We start from the raw sequence: 27,269 nt of genomic DNA on the forward strand, positions 1-27,269 counted from the left end.
TTAGCAGGCTAGGTAGACATACTGGAGGCCTTTTCCATGGAACCGGAACAGGTCTCACCGGACTGGGAAGATGCACTGGAAGCCTGGTGCGTGGCACAGGCACCGGATACACTAGGCCGTGGAGGCGCACTGGAGGTCTCGAGCGTAGAGCTGGCACAACCCGTCCTGGCTGGATGCCCACTTCCGCCTGGCAAATGAGGAGCGCTGGCACAGAGCGCACCGGCCTGTGAATGCTCACTGGAGACACCTTGCGCATCACCGCATAACACGGTGCCTGACAGGTCACACGCTACCCATGGTAAGCACTGGAGTTGGCTCAGGTCTAAACCCTGACACCACCAATCTCGCAGTGTGCCCCCCTCCCCATTTTTTGGGTGGAAAAAAGGCTAAAAAGGCTACCTAAGTATGATTCCCAATCAGAGACAACGATAGACAGCTGCCTCTGATTGGGAACCACACTCGGCCAAAAACAAAGAAATAGGAAACATAGAATGCCCACCCTAATCACACCCTGACCTAACCAAATAGAGAAACAAAACGACTCTCTAAGGTCAGGGCGTGACAGAGCTGAAGACAGGAGGAGAAATGGAAGTGAATGAGAGGGAAGTATCGGAGGTGGTAGGTGCGGTAAAGTCATCGGAGACAAGTGGACTCCTGCCTTTTGGCTGATCCACTTGTGGTTTCACGGTGGGTGAAAAACAGTTGGGTCATGTGGAATCGGTGAGGGTAATGAAGTGGTTTAGTGATAATTGTTTGTGTTTCTGTTGGGCAGAGGAAGAATGCTTTAGAAGTAAAACTAATGGGGGCAAGAATAGTGAATTGTTTCATTCTCGAGAAAAGGGCACCAATGAAAGGAGTGATAACTGGGGTAGCAGTAGATATAAACGTTGCCCAGCTGAGGGCAAAGATTCCCGGTGTATGTGATGCCTGTTGTTTGATGCGACACAGACAGGGTGGCGAGAGTGGGGAAACAGAAGAGTCATTGTCTGTTCTTTTGAGTTTTGAAGTTGAGTCTTTGCCTGACAAAGTGAAGTTAGGATGTATAAGTGTATGTGCCGAATACATTAAGAAGTTACAGGTGTCAAGCTTATGGACATGTGGCAGCAGTGTGTAGGATGGAGGGTCCAAGGTGTGAGAAATGTGCAGAAGGGCACGAGACAAAGGAATGTGTAGTATTGCGGAAAGTAGTGGAAATTGTAGGGGTGCCCATTGAGTTGGGAATCAGAAAAGTCTTGTGCGAGAGAGGCAGGTTGAGGTTTCCAGGGTTAGAGTAGAGCTGAAAATGTCATATGCTGAGGCAGTGAAGAAAGTAGAGGAAGATGGGTTAAGGGGGAGGAGTGGTGAGAGTAGTAAAGATATACCAGTACAGAGGGATAGGCCAAAAAGTGAAATACGTTTCAGTAAGATTGGATTTTTAGCATTTATAAAAATGGTTATTAATTGTACTGCAGGGATGGATCGGGAGTCTCAGAAAATTGAGGTTGTGGTGGCAGCTGCAGAGAGGTAATTGGGTGTGCGAGACTTGACATCAGAAGACTTACAGGATGTGTTAAATGGTGATGTCTCATCCTTTCAGGGTGATGGCATGAGGTAGGAATAAATGCATTTAATTAGTGGAGTAGGGGGGTGTTAATTTTATTTTATATAATTTTGAGATTATAGCGTATAGTGTGAGATGATGGGGTATTTATTTCGTACATTTTTCTTTTTCAAGTAAAGTATAAGGGAGTTGTACTCCAGTCTAGCCGTTAAACCTCATAGATGAAGAAGAAGAAGTTATATCGACTATGTCTGTTTTAGCTCGCTCATTAATGTCTTAATTGAAATTACGGATTGCCTCTTATCCGCTCATAGTTCCCTTATGCCATAGTTTGTACATCTAAATTGTCAGTAGAAACCACATTTGTTTAAGCAAGTCAGCCATATCAGCTATGTTATTTTAAAAGGCAGTAAATGAGGGTGAATGAACAGTTTGGCTGTCAGGCAAGGCTCCTCTGATAGCAAGGATTTACTTCATGGGGTTTAAAAGAAAGCTCTGCTGTTGGGACAGCTATATGTAGTCCCTAACAGTGCAATCCATGTTTTGTTTAGTATTGTAGAGTGGCTTTGCTGGCATGCATAAAACATTATTACATTTTTTCGTCCCACCCCATGCTAATATCGCCACTGGGTGTAGAGGTTTTACTGCAGAAGACATAAGGTTTTGAACACCCTCCCAGGCCGTCAGCCTGGTATAGGATCAGTAAGGGGCGAAGTAGTGAAATGTGGGGGTGATTTTTATTAAATAGTGGTAGGTTACATAGGTGTAGGTTAATTGGTGGTGAAATTCTTTCATTTTTATTTTTGTATCACAAAATATAACGTGATCGACCACACACTACCGCACAGTAGGTGGCGGCATGCACAAACATAATATGTGAACGCCATGATACCAAAGAAGAAGAACTGCTAAACGTTGTTAGGCTTTAGCTTCTGGAGAGCGTCAGAGAGGGAACGAGGGCGGCTACATTTTTGCAATGCCGAATAAAGCGAAAAAAGAGAAGGTAAGTTGGGAGTTGGCTTGCAAAGCCGCAGATACGAGTAGTGGAATTTACAACAACTCGTTTGATGTTTTAAACTACGAACAGGCGGCCATCAACTCGACATTTGCAATGTCCCATTATGACTAGCTAATGTTAGCTAGCTATGCTAACTTGAATAGCTACCGTTAGCTGGCTAGTTGCATGTAGCTAGTCAGATTATTTGTAACAAAAAGTACAGTACGATTTGAGGGACATAAACGCATAGCCAATGTTTGCTACAATTTAAAGTTAACGTCTTAAAGTTACTAAGTAACTTGTTCAACTTAAACAAAACTGTCATATATTAGCTTTGCTTGGGAATGTAAACATGAAGAAATGCTAGCGTTTGACATTAGTCAACTTGCCCCCTGTCCCTACACATTACTTAAATTACTTGTGAATAAGGCATGTCTAAAGTATGTTTTCTTTACAGGAGTCGGGAAAAGTTGTAAAAACTGGAGGTCAAGAAAACGACCATGAGGTAACTAAACGCCTCGCTGGCTCTTGAGAACCTGTCTATGAATGTGCAAGATAAACACTTAACGTTAGCTACTACAGCACCAAAAATATATATGGTCTACCCAAGCAGTGGATATGAACCTGATTCGCATGTAGAGAGGTTGGTTGTCCGTTTCAAAAACATGGTAGCCACTATCCCATTACTGTGTCAGAATATAAAGAATGCTTGCATAACATTAGCTACTACCATTGTGATCTGAGACTACTTAAGAAGGCTATCTATGTCAGTTAAAATCAGATATACTGAAGATGTAGATATGGCCATGAATCCACAGGAACATACACCAGTCAGTGATTAAGCCCTCATAGAAACGGTTTGCCCTCCTCTCTCTCTGGGGGTGTAATCCGGGGTTATCTATCTGTACTCTGTGTCATCAGCCATGCAGCCGATCTGCTAATGTGCCAGCGTTGTGTCGAATTGAAATCGCTGTATTACTCCCACAACCCAATCCAACCCCTCTGCATACAGCCAGGTCCGCTCTCCTCTGGGATTCTTGTGGCCACTGGGGTTCTAAGCTTTTGACGTCAGTGGGATGATGACAATGAAACCATGGGAGTCATATTATACAGGCTGGTTCAGGCTTAGTAATACACTTTGTTTAAGTGCCAATGGCCTGAGCTGGCACAACCTTCTCATTGTTTGAGCTGGGTCAAACAGGTCGATAGATGCAAGCAGAGAAGTTTGTTGATATTTATTCTGCTTGTTTCTGAACAGCCATGTCTGCCTCTTTGGTTACATGTAGCTAGACTTATTTCCTATCTTGTCTCCTGTGTTTTTGGGATGTGTGAACCACACCACTTTCTTACCCAAAGGCCTGACCAGCTGCAGTATGAAGCTAATACAGTATATGAAGCTGACACTGCTATGAAGGTATACAGTTAGGAAGCTAACACATTGGGTAAATTAATCAGCGGGAGAGATGACCTTCTGTTGTGTCATGGGTCAGTAATCCAGGCCCGTCATGTGTTCCAGCAGCTTTATTCCTCCCATTACTAGACAGTCGGCAGGCCGGCTGCTCACTAAGAAGACCTAAAACCCTAAACCCCTGTCGTAGTGTGAAAGGCAGTGTGAAAGGCAACATTTAGTTGAGTTCAGAGAATTTGACATATCCCCCTTCTGATGTAACTCCATAGCGGAAAGACAGCCCTGTCAGGTGTATATGTGGTGATTTAAAGGATTCCAGCAGGCAGGTGGGACAAGACTATAAGAAACTGCCCACATTTACCAGTTTTCATATCTAACCTAGGGGGGACCGGGATGACACTTCACGGGGTTGTGTTCAGTAGGGAAAAACCTTTGGAAATTAGATAAAAATGAATAGTCCCTCTGATTCATTGTTTTGTTTGGTGTCGAATGAACAAACCTTGGTGCATGCTCTGATCCATGCCCCCCCCCCCTCCACACAGCAGGGTTCCAATAGGAAAGGCAGTAACAGCGTCCCTCCCGCCACTCAGCTGCTGAAGGGCAAGCAGCCGAGTTCCCAGACGCCGGTCAAGAAGGACAAGAGGCAGAGCTCGTCCCGCTTCAGCCTCAGCAACAACAGAGAGCTTCAGAAGCTGCCTGCCTTCAAAGGTACGATTGGACCTAATCTAGGCTAGCCTAACCTCGGCCTATTCAAAGACATATATTTTGTCTCTGTTCACTCCATTATTGAAAATAAATCAAGCTACCTAGGCAATGGTCTGAATCCTGCATTGTTTTGGTTTCTCAGCCCTCCCAACTGACGTATGTGCTGGCCCCTGTCCCTTTACCCATGTCCCATTACTCCCAGCTCTGGCTTATCCTCTAGGTTTAACCCTGGAACGCTTTAGCATAGCTGCCTGCCATCTCCAAAAGCTCTCTTGCATTATTTTCTGATGTAAATCACAGCAACGTCACCATCACTCTCTCTCGCTCTCTGTGCAAGTCTCTGTACCTCTCCACTGCTCTGCTATGCTATAAAATGTACCTCCGACAGCGTTGCTCAAGACGTGGAAACAAACAGTGGACGTAAAGGGCTCTGACTTTGCGCTGGCTTTAAAACAAGTGTCTATATTTAGGGGGTAATCCAGAGATAAGGCTTTGATGCTGCCAGGTCCTTGTTTCAGGATGTTGCCAGATAAGCGGGTGGCTGGCAGAGAGCTACATTACAACCCACCTACCCTCCCCTACATTTCTCATGGACAATATCAGCACTGGCGAATGCAAATCCTATGCAGTGTTATAATGTTACTACTGTGAGTGACTGGCATGCAGTTGACTGTCCATGGCAAACTAGTATATATGTGTGCAGTATGCACGTCCAGCAGATTTCATGAGTACATAAGCTATGCTACACCACGTGAAAAGGACAGGACACGTGCAGTACTTAGGCCTAGATGCAGGGTTTGAAATAACATGGGACATTAGGTGTTTAAGAGCTGGGGCAAAGTGGAGAGCTGCTTTAGTTTCTGTCTATACATTCAACTCTGTCTAGAGTAACCACGCAAGCCAACTGCTTCAGCAGTGATAGTGTGTCCTGTACACCTCTCACTCTTCCCTGTGTCTTCTGTCAGACCGGTTACATTCAGGCAGACACGTATCATGTAATACCTTTGTTTCCTTTCTCTTGTGTTACTGTATTCTTTACGAGTTCGATAAGCTCAGAGTCGTGATAACAGCTGGTCACATCCATGGGCCCAACAAGGGCTTTTGATAAGGTTGTTCTGCAAATATTGTCCGATGGACCATGACCTTGTGGGTGTTGCCAGTGGTCCTGTCCTAATAGGCAGTCAGGTACCTAGCAAGGCCTGCTTTCATTCCACACATTCTCCTCTGGATGGAGATGGACTCTTTTGGACGGCAGCAGTCAGGCTACACCGAGCTTTAGTGCTGCTGCTTTTTGAATGGCTGAACTACTGCAGACTCGACTGCTTCATAGAGCTTTACCAACGGGCTGTCTCTGGACACCTGGGCCACATGAAGAGGTAGAGTGCTGCTGCTTTTGGAGAGTTAGTTCTGTGTAGCTGAAGAGCTGATTTCCGAGAGCTACAATGAACTTCAGGGGTTGTTTATTTTGTGTTCCACAGAGTTTTAGTAGGTGCCTCTTTTTGACAGCAGACTGACCAGGCAGGGGAAGATGCATCCTGATACCACCTCACATTATTGCTGAGTGGAATATGCAGTCTGCATCCTGTTCACGTGGTGGTAATGCCAAAAAAAAAAGAAGCTGTTCCAGGATAATGTTGACCTTTTCCACAGTTTGATAAGCATGAGCAACTTGCTACATTGGGGGAAAAACAACACCACAGTGTTTCAGACGAGTGTCTGTTTTTAGTTAACCCCCCACTTGGCTCTCAACTCTCCCACCACTGCAATGGTTTGCCAAAATGTGGTGAAGAAAGGAACGAACAGCAGCTTGTGTTTTTGTTTGAGATCCCGTGACAGAGGAGCTGTCTTGGGAGGGATACAGTTTCTCTCGCTCTCTGTTGGGAACTGTTGTCTGGAGGAACTGTTGTTTCAGAGCGGAGGAACTTCACTCTGTGTGACTGAACTCAAGTCATTGGCTGGATGACATATGGCTTCAGTAGTAGCTTGAGGTCAATAGAACGTGGTGAAGTGTCAGCAGACTCATGAAATAATTCTTCAATTACTTCCATTGACACATCTTTGAAATCGCTACAATACAGACCTTGTTGTTATAGCCAGAGTAGCCCGACGTGTCACAAGTTTAGTCCAGTTGTTCTGCAGAAGCTAGTGGGAGAGTTTATATAAATGGCTGGAGCCCGGTGGCCTGTGCCAAATGAGAGTTTGGAGGATAGACTGCACGCACTCACTCTTTGGTTATCAGAAGAACAACAGCTCTTCAGACAGGAGAATGCCCCATGACTAAGTTGGCCAGAAACCGCTCTATCTCACACACACGCACACTTGTTTTTTTTTATTCTTGTGGGGACCTAAAATGTATTTCCATTCAAAATCCAATTTTACCTAACGTTAACTTCTAACGCCAAACCCTAACCCCTAAGCTTAAAATAGCCTTTGTCCTTGTGTGGACATGGGAAATGTCCTAACAAGGGAGAATTTCTTGTTTTACTATCCTTGTGGGGACTTTGGGGAATTTCAGGTCGACGTGAGGATAGAAGAACAAGACAACACACAGATTGCCGGTGTTTCTGTTGCATGTATTTGAATGACTTCTGAGGATTTTGTATGATGTATTGAACTACACTCCAGTGTATTTTGTAACAGATACTTTTGAAAGCTGTAATTTGTTTTTTCTAAATACTTCACTATACCATTTCTTTATAGCAGTTCAACATTTTGTGTCCCTCTTTCACCCTACATTGGTATACCCTACATCAAGTCTGATGGGACTATGGTGTGATATGAGCATTTGATAAATTAACTATATGTAATTTAAAAATTAACCATTGCATAACATGTTCACTTACTCTGATCTCCGCCCTGAAACGATGTCAATGGAAATACCCAGTGTGCTTCGCAGTTCAGTTTTGCATATTTACATTTTGGTCATTTTAAAAGATGCTCTTATCCAGAGTGAGAGTGCATTCAACTAAGATGGATAAACAATATATCACAGTCATAGAAGTTTCTTTAACGGTTACTGACAATGTTGTTGCTTTTAGCTCGGCTACTTCCAAATATATTTTAAAGTACATGTATTTTAATTGAAACATTGGTCTTTAGAGTATTTTGTAGTTGTATTTTGTACTTTATGTCCATCCCTACACACCACACACACACTTTAAATACTTGAATCCAGAAATTACATTAATGATTCAAACATTTCAAAGCTCTTGTATACAAAAAGCTTCCCTTCACACAGCTAGGCTGCCCATAACCGCTAAAACAGAGCATTAGTTCACCAGTTGCTTTGCTCTAGTCTTATGCAGGCCTGCAATCTTTAGTTCACGTACCGTAAACCTATGTACGAGGCTGAGACTGCCAAATATCAGCGCAACCTCACACAAACCAGGAGTTCCTATATAACTAAACTGAATTACCTGTTATCAGTATTTTATCATTGTAATTAGTTCTACTGGTAACAATACATTTACCAACTATTCTCCTCTTGAAATACTGCCAATGGTACTAGTTAACTTACAAGAGAGAGGCTTCTTCCTTTAACCTTCTTGCAGAGTATTCAGTGTGGCGCACAGTGACATTAGCTCTCTCCCCATGTGCTACTTTGCCAATAGACACGCAGCCTCCTTCACGTCTAATGTAAAGACTGTTGGTTCAGTCTGTATCTATAGCAACATAAATACTTATACCGTCCTATAGTGACCCTGGACACAGAACATCCAGATCGAAAACACGCAGCAGCTAACCTGACTGGTCATGTTCAGTTCGACCCTGCTACAAACAAAGCTAAGGAATCCCGCTTTCAGTTGGAACATTTTCTGAAAACGCAGTTGAGTTCACAAGTTACACTATGACTCACTTCACCTATTTGATTTAGGTCAGAAACCACAGTAGCGGGGAAAGCATGAAACATGCCAAGAATCTCACTGCCGATGGGTACTTATCACAGTGGGAGGGTGTTCCTTCTCTTGCTAGACAGAAAGCAGTACTTGCTGCGTGCTGAGCCGGTAGCGACAAACCTGCCGATTCTACTTGTAGACTCGGCCAACAACTTGACTTTGAACCAATGGGCGGCAGGTAGCCTAGTGGTTAGAGCGTTGGGCCAGTAACCAAAATGTTGCTGGATCAAATTCCCGAGCTGACAGAGTAAAAAATCTGTCGTTTTGCCCCTGAGCAAGGCAGTTAACCCACTGTTCCCTGAGCGCCGAAGACTTGGATGTCAATTATGGCAGCCCCTTGCACCTCTCTGATTGAGGTGTTGGGTTAAAGGAAGACCCATTTCAGTTGAATGCATTGTTGTACAACTGACTAGGTATCTCCCTTTTCCCCAATCCGAGAGCACAAACCCCCACGTTGGGACCAGAGTTTGGAATTAGGAGTTTTCTCCATATATCGGTTAAATGTCATGAGCCAGTCACACTTCATGTGCAATGTAAGTTATGGGATGTTAGCTGGTTAAGTGCACAGATGCAATAGACACAACAGTAAATACGAAGGAGATGATAGTGGACTACAGGAAGTAAAAAGTAAAGTAATGTCATACTTTCCAGGTCTATGCCCAAACTGTTCAAACTTCTAATTTTAAAAATGAATCTCCAGAAATAAGTCTCTCACTGTTGCCGCCTCCTACCGACCCCCTTCAGCTCCCAGCTGTGCCCTGGACAACATCTGTGAATTGATCGACCCCCCCCCATCTAGCTTCAGAGTTTGTTCTGTTAGGTGACCTAAACTGGGATGTGCTTAACACCCCGGCAGTCCGACAATCTAAGATAGATGCCCTCAATCTCATACAAATCATCAAGGAACCCACCAGGTACAACCCTTAATCTGTAAACATGGGCACCCTAATAGACATTATCTTGACCAACTTGCCCTCCAAATACACTTCTGCTGTCTTCAATCAGGATCTCAGCGATCACTGCCTCATTGCCTGTATCCGGGGTCAAACGACCACCCCTCATCACTGTCAAACGCTCCCTAAAACACTTCTGCGAGCAGGCCTTTCTAATCGACCTGGCCCGGGGATCCTGGAAGGATATTGATCTCACCCCGTCAGTTGAGGATGCCTGGTCATTCTTTAAAAGTAACTTCCTCACCATCTTAGACAAGCATGCTCCGTTAAAAAAAATGCAGAACTAAGAACAGATATAGCCCTTGGTACACTCCAGACCTGACTGCCCTCGACCAGCACAAAAACATCCTGTGGCAGACTGCAATAGCATTGAATAGTCCCCGCGATATGCAACTGTTCAGGGAAGTCATGAACCAATACACACAGCAAAGGCCAGCTTTTTCAAGCAGACATTTGCATCCTGTAGCTCTTAACTCCAAAAGGTTCTGGGACACTGTAAAGTCCATGGAGAACTGAGCACCTCCTCCCAGCTGAGGCTAGGTAACATGGTCATCACCGATAAATCCGTGATAATCGAAAACTTAAAGCATTTCTAAACGGCTGGCCATGCCTTTCTCCTGGCTACTCCAACCTCTGCCAACAGCTCAACCCCCCCCGCAGCTACTCGACCAAGCCTCACTAGCTTCTCCTTTACCCAAATCCAGATAGCAGATGTTCTGAAAGAGCGGCAGAACCTGGACCCATACAAATCAGCTGGGCTTGACAATCTGGATCCTCTATTTCTGAAACTGTCCGCCATTGTCGCAACCCTTATTACCAGCCTGTTCAACCTCTCCTTCGTATCATCTGAGATCCCCAAGGATTGGAAAGCTGCTGCGGTCATCCCCCTCTTCAAAGGGGGAGACACCCTAGACCCAATCTGTTAGACCTATATCCATCTTGCCCGCCCTGCCTATCTAAGGCCTTCGAATGCCAAGTCAACAAACAGATCACTGACCATCTCGAATCCCACCGTACCTTCTCCGCTGTGCAATCCGGTTTCCGAGCCGGTCACGGGTGCACCTCAGCCACGCTCAAGGTACTAAACGATATCATATCCGCCATCGATAAAAGACAGTACTGTGCAGCCGTCTTCATCGACCTGGCCAAGGCTTTTGACTCTGTCAATCACCATATTCTTATTGGCAGACTCAGTAGCCTTGGTCTTTCTAATGACTGCCTTGCCTGGTTCACCAACTACTTTGCAGACCGTGTCAAATCGGAGGGCATGTTGTCCGGTCCTTTGGCAGTCTCTGGGGGTGCCACAGGGTTCAATTCTTGGGCGATTCCCTGATCCACCTCTACGCAGAAGACACCATTCTGTTTTCTTCTGGCCCTTCCTTGGACACTGTGCTATCTAACCTCCAAACGAGCTTCAATGCCATACAACACTCCTTCTGTGGCCTCCACCTGCTCTTAAACGCTAGTAAAACCAAATGCATGCTTTTCAACCGTCCGCTGCCTGCACCCGCACACCCAACTAGCATCACCACCCTGGATGGTTCCGACCTAGAATATGTGGACATCTATAAGTACCGAGGTGTCCAGACTCATATCAAACATCTCTATTCCAAAATCAAATCTAGAGTCGGCTTTCTATTTCGCAACAAAGCATCCTTTACTCACGCCGCCAAACTTACCCTAGTAAAACTGACTATCCTACCGATCCTAGACTTCGGCGACGTCATCTTCAAAATAGCTTCCAACACTCTACTCAGCAAACTGGATGCAGTTTATCACAGTACCATCCGCCTTGTAACTAAAGCACTTTATACCACCCACCACTGCGACCTGTATGCTCTAGTCGGCTGCCCCTCGCTACATGTTCGTCGCCAGACCCACTGGCTCCAGGTCCTCTACAAGTCCATGCTAGGTAAAGCTCCGCCTTATCTCAGTTCACTGGTCACGATGGCAACACCCACCCGTAGCACGCGCTCCAGCAGGTGTATCTCACTGATCATCCCTAAAGCCAACACCTCATTTGGCCGCCTTTCCTTCCTGTTCTCTGCTGCCTGCGAGTGGAACGAATTGCAAACATCGCTGAAGTTGGAGACTTCTCTCCCTCACCAACTTTAAACTTCTGCTATCTGAGCAGCTAACCGATCGCTGCAGCTGTACATAGTCCATCGGTATATAGCCCACCCAATTTACCAACCTCAGCCCCATACTGTTTTTATTTTATTTACTTTTCTGCTCTTTAGCACACCAGTATCTCTACCTGCACATGTTCATCTGATCATTTATCACTCCAGTGTTAATCTGCTAAATTGTAATTATTCACTCCTATGGCCTATTTCCTGCCTACCTCATGCCTTTTGCACACAATGTACACTGCTCAAAAAAATAAAGGGAACACAATGTAACTCCAAGTCAATCACACTTCTGTGAAATCAAACTGTCCACTTAGGAAGCAACACTGATTGACAAATGTCACATGCTGTTGTGCAAATGGAATAGACAACAGGTGGAAATTATAGGCAATTAGCAAGACACCCCCCAATAAAGGAGTGGTTCTGCAGGTGGTAACCCCAGACCACTTCTCAGTTCCTATGCTTCCTGGCTGATGTTTTGGTCACTTTTGAATGCTGGCGGTGCTTTCACTCTAGTGGTAGCATGAGACGGAGTCTACAACCCACACAAGTGGCTCAGGTAGTGCAGCTCATCCAGGATGGCACATCAATGCGTGCTGTGGCAAGAAGGTTTGCTGTGTCTGTCAGCGTAGTGTCCATAGCATGGAGGCGCTACCAGGAGACAGGCCAGTACATCAGGAGACGTGGAGGAGGCCGTAGGAGGGCAACAACCCAGCAGCAGGACCGCTACCTCCGCCTTTGTGCTTGGAGGAGCAGGAGGCGCACTGCCAGTGCCCTGCAAAATGACCTCCAGCAGGCCACAAATGTGCATGTCTGCTCAAACGGTCAGAAACAGACTCCATTAGGGTGGTATGAGGGCCCGACGTCCACAGGTGGGTTGTGCTTACAGCCCAACACCGTGCAGGACGTTTGGCATTTGCCAGAGAACACCAAGATTGGCGAATTCGCCACTGGCGCCCTGTGCTCTTCACAGATGAAAGCAGGTTCACACTGAGCACGTGACAGAGTCTGGAGACACCGTTGAGAACGTTCTGCTGCCTGCAACATCCTCCAGCATGACTGGTTTGGCGGTGGGTCAGTCATGGTGTGGGGTGGCATTTCTTTTTGGGGGCCACACATGTGCGCGCATGTGCTCGCCAGAGGTAGCCTGACTGCCATTAGGTACCGAGATGAGATCCTCAGACATCTTGTGAGACCATATGCTGGTGTGGTTGGCCCTGGGTTCCTCCTATTGCAAGACAATGCTAGACCTCATGTGGCTGGAGTGTGTCAGCAGTTCCTGCAAGAGGAAGGCATTGATGCTATGGACTGGCCCGCCCCTTCCCCAGACCTGAATCCAATTGAGCACATCTGGGAAATCATGTCTCGCTCCATCCACCAACGCCACGTTGCACCACAGACTGTCCAGGAGTTGGCGGATGCTTTAGTCCAGGTCTGGGAGGAGATCCCTCAGCAGACCATCCGCCACCTCATCAGGAGCATGCCCAGGCGTTGTAGGGAGGTTATACAGGCACGTGGAGGCCACACACACTACTGAGCCTCATTGACTTGTTTTAAGGACATTACATCAAAGTTGGATCAGCCTGTAGTGTGGTTTTCCACTTTAATTTAGAGTGTTACTCCAAATCCAGACCTCCATGGGTTGATAAATTGGATTTCCATTGATCACTTTTGTGTGATTTTGTTGTCAGCACATTCAACTATGTAAAGAAAAAAGTATTTAATAACAATATTTCATTCAGATCTAGGATGTGTTATTCTAGTGTTCCCTTTATTATTTTTTTTAGCAGTGTATATAGATTTGTCTCCCCCCTCTGTTATTGACTTGTTTATTTTTTACTCCATGTGTAACTCTGTGTTGTCTGTTCACACTGCTATGCTTTATCTTGGCCAGGTCGAAGTTGTAAATGAGAACTTGTTCTCAACTAGCCTACCTGGTGAAATAAAAAAAAAGACCTGTCTGATTAGGATGAATAATATCTTGACAAAACCTTTTTCATTTTATGAGCCAAGCATTTGGCTATAATTTTTGTATCTCAACACTGAAGTGTAAGAGGACTCCAATTTTTTTTTTTAAATGGACTGGATCTTATATAAACTTAGCAAAAAAAGTAATTATCTCACACTGTCAACTGCATTTATTTTCAGCAAACTCAACATGTGTAAATATTTGTATGAACATAAGATTCAACAACCGACATAAACCGAACATGTTCCACAGATGTGACTAACATAAATGGAATAACAAAGAGGGGGTCAAAATCATAAGTAACAGTCAATATCTGGTTTTGCCACCAACTGCATTAAGTACTGCAGTGCATCTCCTCCTCATGGACTGCACCAGATATGCCAGTTCTTACTGTGATATGTTACCCCAATCTTCCACCAAGTCTGAGCACTGATGGAGGGATTGTGCGTTCCTGGTGTAACTCGGGCAGCTGTTGTGCAGGTGTTACATGTGGTCTGCCACTGCGAGGACGATCAGCTGTCCGTCCTGTCTCCCTGTAGCGCTGTCTTAGGCGTCTCACATTACGGACATTGCAAGTTATTGCCCTGGCAACATTGCAGTCCTCATGCCTCCTTGCAGCATGCCTAAGGCACGTTCACACAGATGAGCAGGGACCCTGGGCATCTTTCTTTTTTTTTTTTTTTTTTCAGAGTCAGTAGGAAGGCCTCTTTAGTGTCCTAAGTTTTCATACCTGTGACCTTAATTGCCTACCGTCTGTAAGCTGTTAGTGTCTTAACATCCGTTCCACAGGTGTATGTTCATTAATGGTTTATGGTTCATTGAACAAGCATGGGAAACTGTGTTTAAACCCTTTTACAATGAACTGTGAAGGTATTTGGATTTTTATGAATTATCTTTGAAAGACAGGGTCTTGTAAAAGGGTTTTTGTGCTGAGTTTATATACCACTTGGATCCTGTTTCAGTAATAATATCAGACCTTTTTGCATGTCTGGTAATCCACCGTTTATGTAGGATTGGTTAAAACATGCTAATAATGGTCTTCTGAATATATCAAACTTTGTTTGATATACTTCCACTGGTATGCCATCCATCCCTGGAGTTTTCCCGGACTTAAAGGCTTTAATTGCATGAAGAAGTTCCTCCTCTAATGTGGCCTTCATCTGTCTTTCTGTACAGATGTTAATTTTACATTGTTAATAGGGAAAAAATCCATACAATTTGCTTCGGTTAGTGGAGAGAATGCAGAGTGCCAAATTCCTATAAAAATCTAACTTTCATGAAATCACATGTAAGATACCAACTTAAAGCTACACGTGTTGTGGATCCAGCCAACATGTCAGATTCCAAAAAGGCTTTTTGACGAAAGCAAACGATGCTATTATCTGAGGATAGCACCTAAGTAAACAAGAGAACATTTCAAGGGGTTGAACCGCAGAAATTAAAATATTAATCATGCCTTTGACGAGCTTCTTCTATTGGCACTCCAATATGTCCCATAAACATCACAAATGGTCCTTTTGTTCGATTTAATTCCGTCCATTTATATCCAAAATTTCCATTTATTTGGCGTGTTTGATAAAAAAAAACACCGGTTCCAACTTGCGCAAAGTGACAACAAAATATCTCAGTTACCTGTAAACATCTCAAACTACTTTTGTAATACAACTTTGGGTATTTTTTTAAAGTAAATAATTTATCAAATTGAAGACTGGATGATCTGTGTTCAATACAGGAAGAAAACAAACTGTAGCTAGCTTTCTGGTCATGCGCCTCTATCAAACAGTACACAAACAGTGACCCTCGTTCAAGATGGCCTTACTTCATTCCACAAATGAATAACCTCAACCAATTTTTAAAGACTGGTGACCTCCAGTGGAAGCGGTAGGAACTGCAAGCAAGTCTTTTGGAAATCTGGATTCCCAAGAACTCATTGAAAAGAGGGTGACCTCAAAATTAAAAATAAAAAAAAAACACACCTCGGAATTGTTTGTCCTCGTGGGTTTCGCCTGCTACATAAGTTCTGTTATACTCACAGACATGATTCAAACGTTTTTTAGAAACTTTTGTGTTTTCTATCCATATCTACTAATAATATGCATAGCTTATCTTCTGGGGATGAGTAGCAGGCAGTTGAAATTGGGCATGCTTTTCATCCAAAATTCTAAATGCTGCCCCCTATCCTAGAGAAGTTAACACTAAGCAACGCAAACGGACATGCATTGCCAAACAATGCTACTGCCACAAGGCCTTGACTGCCAACTTCATGGTCTTTGCGGTGTGAACTAAAGAGCTTGACTACTGACACTGTTCAGAGGTGCTAATTACTCTTGGCTGGTGACAGGTAGGCAATCCTATGTGTCCCTGCTCTTTACAACGAACATTGTTAGTCAGTCTACGCTCCTGTCATTGTCTTATCAAGCAGAAAGGTCTGACATGCATACACGACTAAGAGCAAGAGAAGAATGTGAGCCATAGTGGTTGTGTGCGCGCCGTGTGTCTGCCTGTTGTGCTGGTGTTAGTGATGTAACTGCTCACTCTGAGAGCAGCTGAGGCAGAACATTTGCTCACTATCTTCCTGTGTTATAACTGTGGCTTCCTGTTTCTTACACCTGGGCCATCTGTGCACGCACCCACACGGGACCTCCGCTTTTACTGAATGCTAGTCAATGCCTCCAAGTGTTTTGCTATTTTTCACGTCTTTCATCAATCACTGTGTCATTATGTATCCTCTTATTGTTGTTTTGAGCCAGCCTAACAATAAGTGTATAGATCTGACCTACTGTACGTTGTATAAAGTATCAATGGACTCTGTGCTTTTCCTAGAGCCAAGATAAGGCGGGTGATAATGTGTATCCTTTTAGACCGACCCTACACTGTTTGTTTGCTTACTTTATTGTTTATAGGGGGTCACTTTGTCTGAAAGTCTTGTTTTATTTACATTGCTCTTTATGATGGGAATGCCATTTATTGTAATAGGTGTGGGGGCAGGGTAGATGTTTGTGAGACAGAGAAGGAAAAGAGATGAGGGGTAAGGTTTTCAGAGCTTCAATCATCTTTCCCACTGAGGTTGTTAGCCAGACCTCCTGGGTCTGCTCCAATCACTGCAAAGGTCCCGCCTCTTCCCCAGCCCACCAGCAAATCCCCTCGACCTGCCTCATGCTTATGCATTCTGACAGCCTGCCCCATGTGACCCAGGTTGGCCAATCAGACTCCGTAGAGTGATGACATCACAAACTAGCCTGTTCCCTCCAACTGCAGCAGAGTTTCATTTTCTGCTCGGAGTGTTTGGTGTTAAAATGGAGGCTGGCTCCTCGCCTTAGCCTGTGCTACCCTCTCCTCTACCCCAGCCCTTAGATGTTGACAGGCACTAGTGCTGCCAGCGTGATGGTTCTGGATGCACCGAGCTCAAATGGGCCTTTTCAGCCCGTGGCCCTCATGCATTTCAGAGGTGAGCAATGCTAGCTGGCTATTTTTTTTTCTCTGTCTTATCTGGTTCTCTGTGTGTGTGTGTGTGTGTGTGTGTGTGTGCGCACGCTAGGGGAGGTGGGCAAAAATGTTGCCATTTACCATCTGTAGCTGTTTTAATGTGTTTTTCAGATAGAAATGGTTTGAGACTAAAGCCTTCTCCAGGAGGCGGCAGGGAAGGGTGTCTTATCTACTGTCTGGGCACCTGGAGTTTTTGAAGCAAGTGAAGATTGTTTTTGTCGTAGGCAATAAAGGAAGGTTTTTGCTAGGGCATTGCATAGCTCAGTGTAGGAGAAAGGGAGGGGAAGGGGGCTAGTTTTACTGCCTTCTGCCTCTACCATCCCCCACCAAGACTGCTGATGTCAAAGGATGTGAGGTCACAGTCGTTTGTGTGTTTGGTGTCACCCAGAGCCCTTTTGCTTTACTCTGTCCCTCGCAGTGGAGATGGATGTGTTTTCCCTATATTCATTTAGTTGTTGCCGCTCCCGAAAATATTACTACATTTAAAAAAAAATCATTTTTGAGATGGTAAAATTATTTCAGTGTAAACTATAACCAGATATATAAAGTATGTATAACAGTTATTATTATTAGATAATGGAGCTACATATTTTTAAATGGGATCATCTTGAGAACTAACAACCATTGTTTATAAAAACAAATTTAAAACTAATCAGCTATGTTTGAGTCACTCCGATAGAATAAGAACACAGCATAAGCCATGGCAAAATATGTAGAATTGCAGGAAAATGGCTTTAAAAAGGTCAAATGTTCTCTCTGCCCCATGGCAAAATGTGTAGCTTTAAAACAGACAAATGTGCTACCACTACTGAAGGAAATCTGTTTCATACATCTTCAGTGTTAAGCAGTAGCTTTAAGGACCAAATTAGTACAACAGTAGCAGACACTAGTCATTGAATATACATTGTTTGGTGTTCTGTTTTTACTAATAGTGAAGAAACGACGGTTTCCTGATTGCAAAACGAGTGCATTTTTATGGAAACCGTACTGTATTGTCCCCATGGCCACAGTCTCGTATTATTATGCACATAGATTTTGTCAAGACACCTGTGACCTGCTGCTGCATGTTGTTGTCATGACATTTTTTCTGGCAATGTATTATTCATCAGCTGTTGTTCAAATCTCCATAAAAGCTAATGGCCTCTGGCACTGTTGTTGTGAGTAGTCTGCTGAGACACTGTAGGAGTGACACTACCTGTTAAATCCACTTCAATCAGTAGGTAAGTGGTCACCAACCAGCCAATAGCCAAACAATAAAACCTTGATTTCCTTTTTTTATTAACGGGGGGGGGGTGCACCGGATTCAGCTGCCCTGCGCGCCGGGTAGGCGAAGTGTTCCCATTTTTGTAAATCGTTTCATGTATCTAAAGGAGCAAACTCTGCCTTCCCGGCGGGCATGGAGAGCAAGCAAGTCCACCTATTGGCCAGCGCTAGGCCTATCGGATGTCTCAGATTATCATACAGTAACCTACGTAGCATGTGTAAAATAAAGATTCCTTGAGCGCACTGAATACTATGAAATTTCTAAACTTTTCTAACCTTAACTAGAGACCGTCAATGAATAAAATAAAGAGCTGCAGTTTTTGAGTGATTTACTTTCACACTTTATATAATCCATAAAAAGCTCGTTCTCCCTACTTCAACCAGCTCTGCCGCTGCAATGAATGAGTAGGAATGTGTATCGATAGGCTTATGCTATAATAATAATAATAATAATTATTATTATTATTATTGGCTTTTGTCTTTTTCACTATCGTTAAATTTCACTTCCTTTGTTCATAGGAGTAACAACATGAATTTGTGCATGAGACATAAATAATGCGGTGTAACTCGAGGTGTGCCATCAGCTGGAAGATAATGTCCCCTCTTCGGTCATTGCCTTTGAATGGGCTATGTTAGTAGGTGCCAGGTGCGCCGGTTTTTGTCAAGAACTGTAATGCTGCAGGGTTTTTCACGCTCAACAGTTTCCCTTGTGTATCAAGAATGGTCCACCACCCAAAGGACACCCAGCCAACTTAACACAAGTGTGGGAAGCATTGGAGTCGACATGGGCCAGCATCCCTGTGGAACGCTTTCGACACCTTGTTGAGAACATGCACCGACAAATTGAGGCTGTTTTGAGGGCGCAACTCCAATATTAGGAAGATGTTCTTAATGTTTGGAATACTGTCTATTTCTGGCGAGATACACTTTTAAATGGATAGTCATTGACTGGAAGTCTATGGCAACAGCTAGCATGTCATTACGTTAGCGCTAGTAGCACCCCCCCTCCTCCCTTTACCACCACTGCTGAAAACAATCCTATGGGAAACACTGGTGTTACTAGGCCTAGTTATGAGAAATGCATTCATGCTATTATTTTGCATAAAAATGGTGCAAACATTCAAAGCAGTTGGTTTAGGCAAAGCAGTTCACACTTTCAGCTTGTCCTAAAGCATTAAGTAGGCCCTTCTTGACACACAATTGCCCTAACCGTTTTGCCTTGGCTGAGTCCGGGTTTGTGCATCTACCCTTCAGATGTGCTTGTGTTCACTGGGAGGTATGATGAAGCTGATCCTAGATCTGTGCCCTGTTTTACACCCATAGCGAATGTTCAGATGTTTTCTCTTGCCCTTATTGCCTCCACAGACATTTACAGACATTTACACTCATTTATAAATCATTTTAAATCATTTTAAAACTAATAGCGTTTGTTTATTTTAACCTGTGTTGGGTACACATTCTGAGTGGTTTACCAGAATGCACCGTCGGAGAGCTTTGTTAGACTGCATTTGTTTTCTCTTCAGATTGGAATTGTCATGTATTGTCATGTAGGCCTCATGTAGGCCTAGTGTATGAAGCTGGCTGCTTCTAAATATTGATTTCTGTCAGGTTGTGGTCAGTCATCGCATGCACAATGCACACGGCAATGGTGCGTGATGAGCTCGCTAGCTACACTATATACAAAAGTATGTGGACACCCCTTCAAATGAGTGGATTTGGCTATTTCAGCCATACCTTTTGCTGACAGGTGTATAAAATCAAGCACACCACCATGCATTCTCCATAGACATTGGCAGTAGAATGGCCTTACTGAATAGCTGTGACTTTCAATGTGGCACAGTCATAGGATGTCACCTTTTCCAACAAGTCAGTTTGTCAAATGTCTGCCCTGCTAGTGAGTAAGTGCTGTTATTGTGAAGTGGAAAGGTCTGGGAGCAACAACGACTCAGTCGTGAAATGGTAGACCACACGAGCTCACAGAACGTGACCACCAAGTGCTGTAGTGCAAAAAAAATCTGTCCTTGGTTGTAACACTTACTGGGTTTAAACTGCCTCTGGAAACAATGTCATCAGAACTGGTCGTGGGGAGCTTAACCTGTTAAGTCGACCCTCTACTTTTTCGAACATTCTGTTAAAAATCGCGCAACATTTCAGCGCCCTGCTACTCAGGCCAGGAATATAGTATATGCATATGATTAGTATGTGTGGATAGAAAACACTCAGCCGTCTATAAAACTGGTTAAATCACGGCTGTGACTATAACGGAACGTGCGTTTCATCAAAGTGCAGGAATATCTGACCACTGAAAATGGAAATAAATATCCATCCGCGACTTCAAGGAATTGTTCAAAGTGAATCGAATTAAATGAGGCCGAGGTTGCAGTGCCTACAGCTTCCACACGTTGTCTAGCGTCTTGTCATTTGATTCGCAATTGATTCTTGGTCTAACCGAATCAAGGGAATCGATTCCCTCCGGTCTCCGACCGGATGTTTTGGTCGAGCTCTCTCCAAGACATTTTTTCGAAACAGACACCTATAGAATTGACATCGCCTCCTGATGAATTTTATCGCTTATTAACGTGTACTAATACCTAAAGTTGCATTACAAAAGTATTTCGAAGTGTTTTGTGAAAGTTTATCGTCGACTTTTTGAATTTTAAAAAATGATGTTACGAAACGCTATTTTTTTTCCGTTTATCAGTCTTCATAGATCGATATCTAGGCTATATATGGACCGATTTTAATCTAAAAAAGACCCAATAGTGATTATGGGACATCTAGGAGTGCCAACAAAGAAGATGGTCAAAGGTAATGAATGTTTTATATTTTATTTGTGCGGTTTGTGTAGCGACGACTATGCTAATTATTTTGTTTACGTCCCCTGCGGGTCTTCAGATAATAGCTTCTCATGCTTTCGCCGAAAAGCATTTTAAAAATCTGACTTGTTGCCTCGATTCACGAGTGTAGCTTTAATTCAATACCCTGCATGTGTATTTTAATGAACGTTTGAGTTTTAACTAATACTATTAGCATTTAGCGTAGCGCATTTGCATTTCCAGAGCTCTAGATGGGACGCCTGCGTGCCAGGTAGGACCAAGAGGTTAATGAAATGGGTTTCCATGTCCGAGCAGCCGCACACAAGCCTAAGATCACCATGCCAACTGTTGGCTGGGGTGGTGTAAAGCTCGCTGCCATTGGACTGTGGCGCAGTGGATATGCGTGTTCTCTGGAGTGACGAGTCACATTTCACCATCTGGCAGTCCGACGGACGAATCTGGGAGAACGCTACCTGCCTGAATGCATAGTGCAAACTGAAGTTTGGTGGAGGAATAAGGATCTGGGGCTGTTCATGTTTCGAGCTAGGTTCCAGTGAAGGGAAACCTTAACACTACAGCATAAAATGACATTCCAGACAATTCTGTGCAACTTAGTGGCAACAGTTTGGGGAAGCCCATTTACGGTTTCATCATGACAATGCCCCCTTCCACAAAGTGAGGTCCATACAGAAATGGGTTTGTTGAGTTGTGGAAGAACTTGACTGGCCTGCACATAGCCCTGATCTTAACCCCATCGAACACTTCTGGGATGAATTGGAACGCCGATTGCGAGCCAGGCCTATTCGCCCAACATTAGTGGCCAACCTCACTAATGCTGTTGTGGCTGAATGCTGCTGGGACTTGCTTCCAATGTTAACCCTAGTGGAATGCCCCCCTTGCTGCAATAACTCCACATTAATGCCCTAGATTTTGTAATGAGATTTTCCACATTGATCATGTAGTGTATCTACCTGAGTGAGCCTTCATGCACAGAAAGGAGACTGAGCAGATATTTGGATGTTAATGTTTATTTTATGGCTACCACGCTCTGTGCCCCGGAGCCTGAATTGAAAGTGTTTACATTTGTATTCGTTCAGTAGGTTCTGCAATCAGGAGTGTCAGCGTCAGACTTTTTTTTGTTTTGTGTTTTTTCAATCACTCACTCATTCTCTAGTTAAGTGGCTGGGTTTTTGGTTATTTTTCCTACAGCACGTGCTGTGAATTTGTCTTTATTCTGTGTATTTTGTCAAGCAGTGAAAATGAATTTCCTTGTGTGGATAATGAATCTGACTCATCTCTCTCCCCCCTCCCAGATGTCCCGCCGGCGGAGCAGGAAAAGTTGTTTGTCCAGAAGCTGCGTCAGTGCTGCGTCCTGTTTGACTTTCTGTCGGACCCTCTGAGCGACCTGAAATGGAAGGAGGTGAAGCGGGCAGCGCTCAGCGAGATGGTGGAGTACATCACCCACAACAGGAACGTCATCACAGAGCCCATCTACCCAGAGGTGGTGCATGTGGTCAGTAGACACAGTAAATAATGCCTTGGTCGTAATTATTAGTGCACACTGTCCCAAAACATGTTTAAACATAAAAGGGAAAGAAAAGTGTTAGTTAGTACTCCCTCCCTATTTTGGACCTGTTTTGCTTATTTTTGGTTCCTGGTTTTTCAACCCTTCTACACCTTCATGATGTTTTTCTTCCGTTTATTGTGTGGTGCACATAGCCCTAGACAGCGGAGAAGGCCCTCTGGTGACATTGATGTATTGTCCTTAGGGGTGTGATCGTTTAAAAGTTAAAACGTTTAAACCAAGTTGGGACCCATAATGTTAAAAAAATATACCCTTAACTGAAAAACATTTTAAATCACAGTTCAGTTATAAAAACATATTGTTTTCTGTGTTTATAGATTATCTTAACATATGACCGCCAGCCTGCCTTCTCATGCCCGCCTCTCTCTCTCTCTCGTGCTGGCCTGCCTTCTCCTGCCTCTCTCACATGCTGGCCTGCCTGCTCTGTCTCTTGGCTAGCGGTGTGCAGACTAAGGTCTGTTGTGAATAGAATATCCTAGCCTATTCTGGCACCTACGGCTTTGGGCCAGTCTCGCGAGCATGGGGTAGTCTACTCTAGGGTTGGGCGGTATCCGGATCTTCATATCCTGACCTTCATACACAAGAAGACCGTAATATGTATTTTTATGGTCTATATTATCTTCGCACAAAACAATAAGCAGCAGGGATCTTGATCCAGGAGGTGATTTGATTCTCTGCTGTAAAAAACAAACAGCTTGATCTTGCAAGCTAGCTACTTAGCTAACAAGTTCGCAAACTAAATGCATAGTTGGAGCCCCGAGCTGGAGATATTTTATTTGGCATATCTTAGGTGGTTATTGTAATATATTTTTTATACATTTTACAGTCAGTATTTCAAAATGCCCATGTTAACATTATAACTGGTATACCCTCCAAGCGTAGCAGACTAGTGTTTTTTTATTTACTCATATGAAATCACAATACCAGTAGCCTGTTTTGATTACGCTTTTCAGACAATGGAATGTGGCCCCTTGAAAGCGCTGCAGCATGTTTGTCTGTTAGGGTAGTCTACACTATGTATTTTTTTTTTTAAATGCCCACACGAAACCTTCTCTGGTGAGATGAACTGACATTTACTTGTCTTTAAAGGAATTACTGCTTCCATCACTAGGCAACCAGAACGGTCAATCATAATCTTGAGCTACTGCGCGAAGCCGGATCGCCTGCTGCATGCTCGCAGACTACTCACTCCTAAAAAATTACTTTAAAGTTTGTTAAATACCGTGACTTACCAATACATTTTAGTATAAGACATCTAGCTACCATACCATTAAACTGCATAAATAACAGCAGCGTCTATTGTTGTCAGGGAAAAAATACAGAACATTTTTACGCCGAAGCAGAATTCTACATTCGTGGCCAAAGGTTTTGAATGACACAAATATTAATTTTCCCAAAGTCTGTTGCTTCAGTTTGTATTATGGCAATTTGCATATACTCCAGAATGTTATGGAGAGTGATCAGATGAATTGCAATTCATTGCAAAATCCCTCTTTGCCATGCAAATGAACTGAATCCCCAAAAAAACATTTCCACTGCATTTCAGCCCTGCCGCAAAAGGACCAGCTGACATCGTCAGTGATTCTCTCATTAACACAGGTGTGAGTGTTGATGAGGACAAGGCTGGAGATCACTCTGTCAGGCTGACTGAGTTCGAATAACAGACTGGAAGCTTCAAAAGGAGGGTGGTGCTTGGAATCGTTCTTCCTCTGTCAACCATGGTTACCTGCAAGGAAACATGTGCCGTCATCATTGCTTTGTACAAAAAGAGCTTCACAGGCAAGGATATTGCTGCCAGTAAGATTGTACCTAAATCGACCTTTTATCGGATCAACAAGAACTTCAAGGAGAGCGGTTCAATTGTTGTGAAAAAGGCTTCAGGGCGCCCAAGAAAGTCCAGCAAGCGCCATGGCCGTCTCCTAAAGTTGATTCAGCTGCGGGATCGGGTCACCACCAGTACAGAGCTTGCTCAGGAATGGCAGCAGGCAGGTGTGAGTGCATTTGCACGCACAGTGAGGCGAAGACTTTTGGAGGATGGCCTGATGTCAAGAAGGGCAGCGAAGAAGCCACTTCTCTCCAGGAAAAACCTCAGGGACAGACTGATATTCTACAAAAGGTACAGGGATTGGACTGCTAAGGATTGGGGTAAAATCATTTTCTCTGAAACCCCTTTCCGATTGTTTGGGGAATCCGGAAAAAAAAGCTACCATCAGTCCTGTGTCATGCCAACAGTAAAGCATCCTGAGACCATTCATGTGTGGGGTTGCTTCTCAATCAGGGGAGTGGGCTCACTCACAATTTTGCCTAAGAACAGCCATGAATAAAGAATGGTACCAACACATCCTCTGAGAGCAACTTCTCCCAACCATCCAGGAACAGTTTGGTGACGAACAATGCCTTTCCCAGCATGATGGAGCACCTCGCCATAAGGCAAAAGTGATAAGTGGCTCAGGGAACAAAACATCTATTTTTTTAACCCACAAATCCTGACAAACTCCAAGCCTTGATTATGCAAGAATGGGCTGCCATCAGTCAAGATGTGGCCCAGAAGTTAATTGACAGCATGCCAGGGTGGATTGCAGAGGTCTTGAAAAAGGGTCAACACTGCAAATATTGTCTTTGCATCAATGTAATTGTCAATAAAAGCCTTTAACACTTATGAAATGCTTGTAATTATACTTCAGTATTCATTCCATAGTAACATCTGACACAAATATCTAAAGACACTGAAGCAGCAAACTTTGTGGAAATTAATATTTGTCTCATTCTCAACTTTTGACCACGACTGCACTGTCTGAAAAGGTACAGACCTGATGCGGCACTTTTTAAAACTGTCTTAACTTATCAATTGTCGCTATCAACATAACGCATCTACAGTAATATGTCTGTAAAGGGATGTGGTAGATATAACTTCATCGACCGGACCTAGTTGTTCATACATACGTAATCGAAACATTCTGTATTGTAAATTGATGTGAAATTTTGTAATTGATTTAACAATGTTTCTTATTGTTTTAACTAATGTTTTTAAACATTAAGGAACATTTTACATTTGTCACATTCCAAATTGTCCTCAAACTTGCTTTTAATGGTCACCAAAGATGACCCTCTGACGTTTGTGTTGCAAACACATTTAGTGTCCATAGACACAACCATTTTGTGTAGGCCTCTGTCTTTCTGGCTTGAGTGAATTCATAACCCTGCTATCAAGTGGTCATGAAAGCTATAAGCCATTTCAATCAAGTTGTCACAGAAGCTTTCAAATGGCATATTCCACATGCCACAAAGTTTCCGCATTTCTCAGTCTCACGTTTTTTGTCGAGAGTGCCTTCGGCAGAAATTCTTCAAGTTATTTCAGTTCTAGTTAGGCTAGATGTTTTCTTTTCTAGTTCCTGAGGCATAGGTGCATCCCATTCCCTTCCAGGTGAACTCTGTGAAACCAGGACATTGCAGAGAGTGGAAACTGCTTTACACTCACCGAACTTGAATCTGTTACCCAGAGTCAGAGGCGGGGCCGACTTTGTTATTCTATAGTACAGCTAGCACTAGGCCTATTGTCTACCTAGCTAGACATCGGCCAAGGGCTAGCACTGTGGGCTCAATCTGTGTTACGCCACATATGACTGAAATCAGATTGGTGTGAAAATCTGAACTCATCCTTTGTGGTTTCGTCATCATGGGCTCACCTACCTCTGTAACAGATATACATGGCTGGGGATGTGTTGTGGTGCTGCCTGCCTGCCGGCCAGCCAGCCAGGTCTGAATTAAAACAGGCTTTGATGTTTATCAAAGCAGGAAACCAAGGATGATCAAGGTGCAAATGTCCCTTCATTCTCCTGATCCTGCCTCTATTTGATCAGTGCAGCAGAAAATGCAAGGCCCCTGCCAAATCAGCATAAGAATATACTCTTGGTTTACTTTAGTTCTCCCCTTCCTGAGTCTTTCACTTTGATGTGTTCACTGCTTTTAACATCAAAGTGTGGACGAGGCGGACTCAAGGGTGTGTTCTTTATGGTTAGATAGACCACGATGGGTGGCTCTGAGGGGGCGCCCAATTGATAAGTGCATTATTGTTACAGCATCAGAAATGAATGTTACATTGATAATTCAGTCAAGTGAGTGCATTTTAACTCAACCTGCTGGGGGTGGGGGGGGTCGTCATCTGAAAGGTGAGAATGAATGGGAATTATATAGCGCTTTTCTACAAACTGAGGTACTCAAAAGCGGTTTAAGGAGAGAAACTCGCCTCATCCACCACCGTGTGGCACTCACGGCAACCATTTTGTGCCAGAACGCTCACCACACGTGAACTATCAGGTGGATGATGAAATGGGGCCAGCTTGGGAATTTTGCCTCATCACCGGGGTTAACACACCCACTCATGATAAGTGCCATGGGATTTTCTTATGACCACAGAGAGACAGTAAATCCATTTAACATCCCAACCCGAAAGACTATCCTATGCAGTGCAATGTACCCTTCAATGCCCTGGGGCATTGGGATCTCCTTAAACCAGAGAAGA

At 43.9% G+C, this 27,269-nt stretch overlaps 1 protein-coding gene across 7 annotated transcripts in view; it reads left to right on the forward strand.

The window, feature by feature from the left end:
• The first annotated feature begins 2,388 nt into the window (after positions 1–2,388).
• Positions 2,389–27,269, forward strand: part of LOC118387082 (serine/threonine-protein phosphatase 2A 56 kDa regulatory subunit gamma isoform-like) — a 40,577-nt gene continuing 15,696 nt past the window's right edge. For 4 of the 7 annotated variants that reach the window (XR_008141013.1, XR_008141014.1, XM_035775228.2 and 1 more), the window contains exons 1-4: positions 2,389–2,543; positions 2,995–3,042; positions 4,488–4,653; positions 22,476–22,675. Coding sequence is in view for 5 of the 7 variants with exons in the window: in XM_035775228.2 (XP_035631121.1) it covers positions 2,517–2,543; positions 2,995–3,042; positions 4,488–4,653; positions 22,476–22,675 (441 nt within the window). In the remaining 2 variants the exon portion in view is untranslated. Of the gene's footprint in view, positions 2,544–2,994; positions 3,043–4,487; positions 4,654–16,850; positions 17,046–22,475; positions 22,676–27,269 lie in introns of those variants that run through there. The other 3 variants (XM_035775225.2, XM_035775226.2, XM_035775229.2) reach the window with 3 other exon arrangements.

The sequence above is a fragment of the Oncorhynchus keta genome, chromosome 8 (assembly GCF_023373465.1).
Source record: "Oncorhynchus keta strain PuntledgeMale-10-30-2019 chromosome 8, Oket_V2, whole genome shotgun sequence".
Taxonomy (NCBI): Eukaryota; Metazoa; Chordata; class Actinopteri; order Salmoniformes; family Salmonidae; genus Oncorhynchus; species Oncorhynchus keta.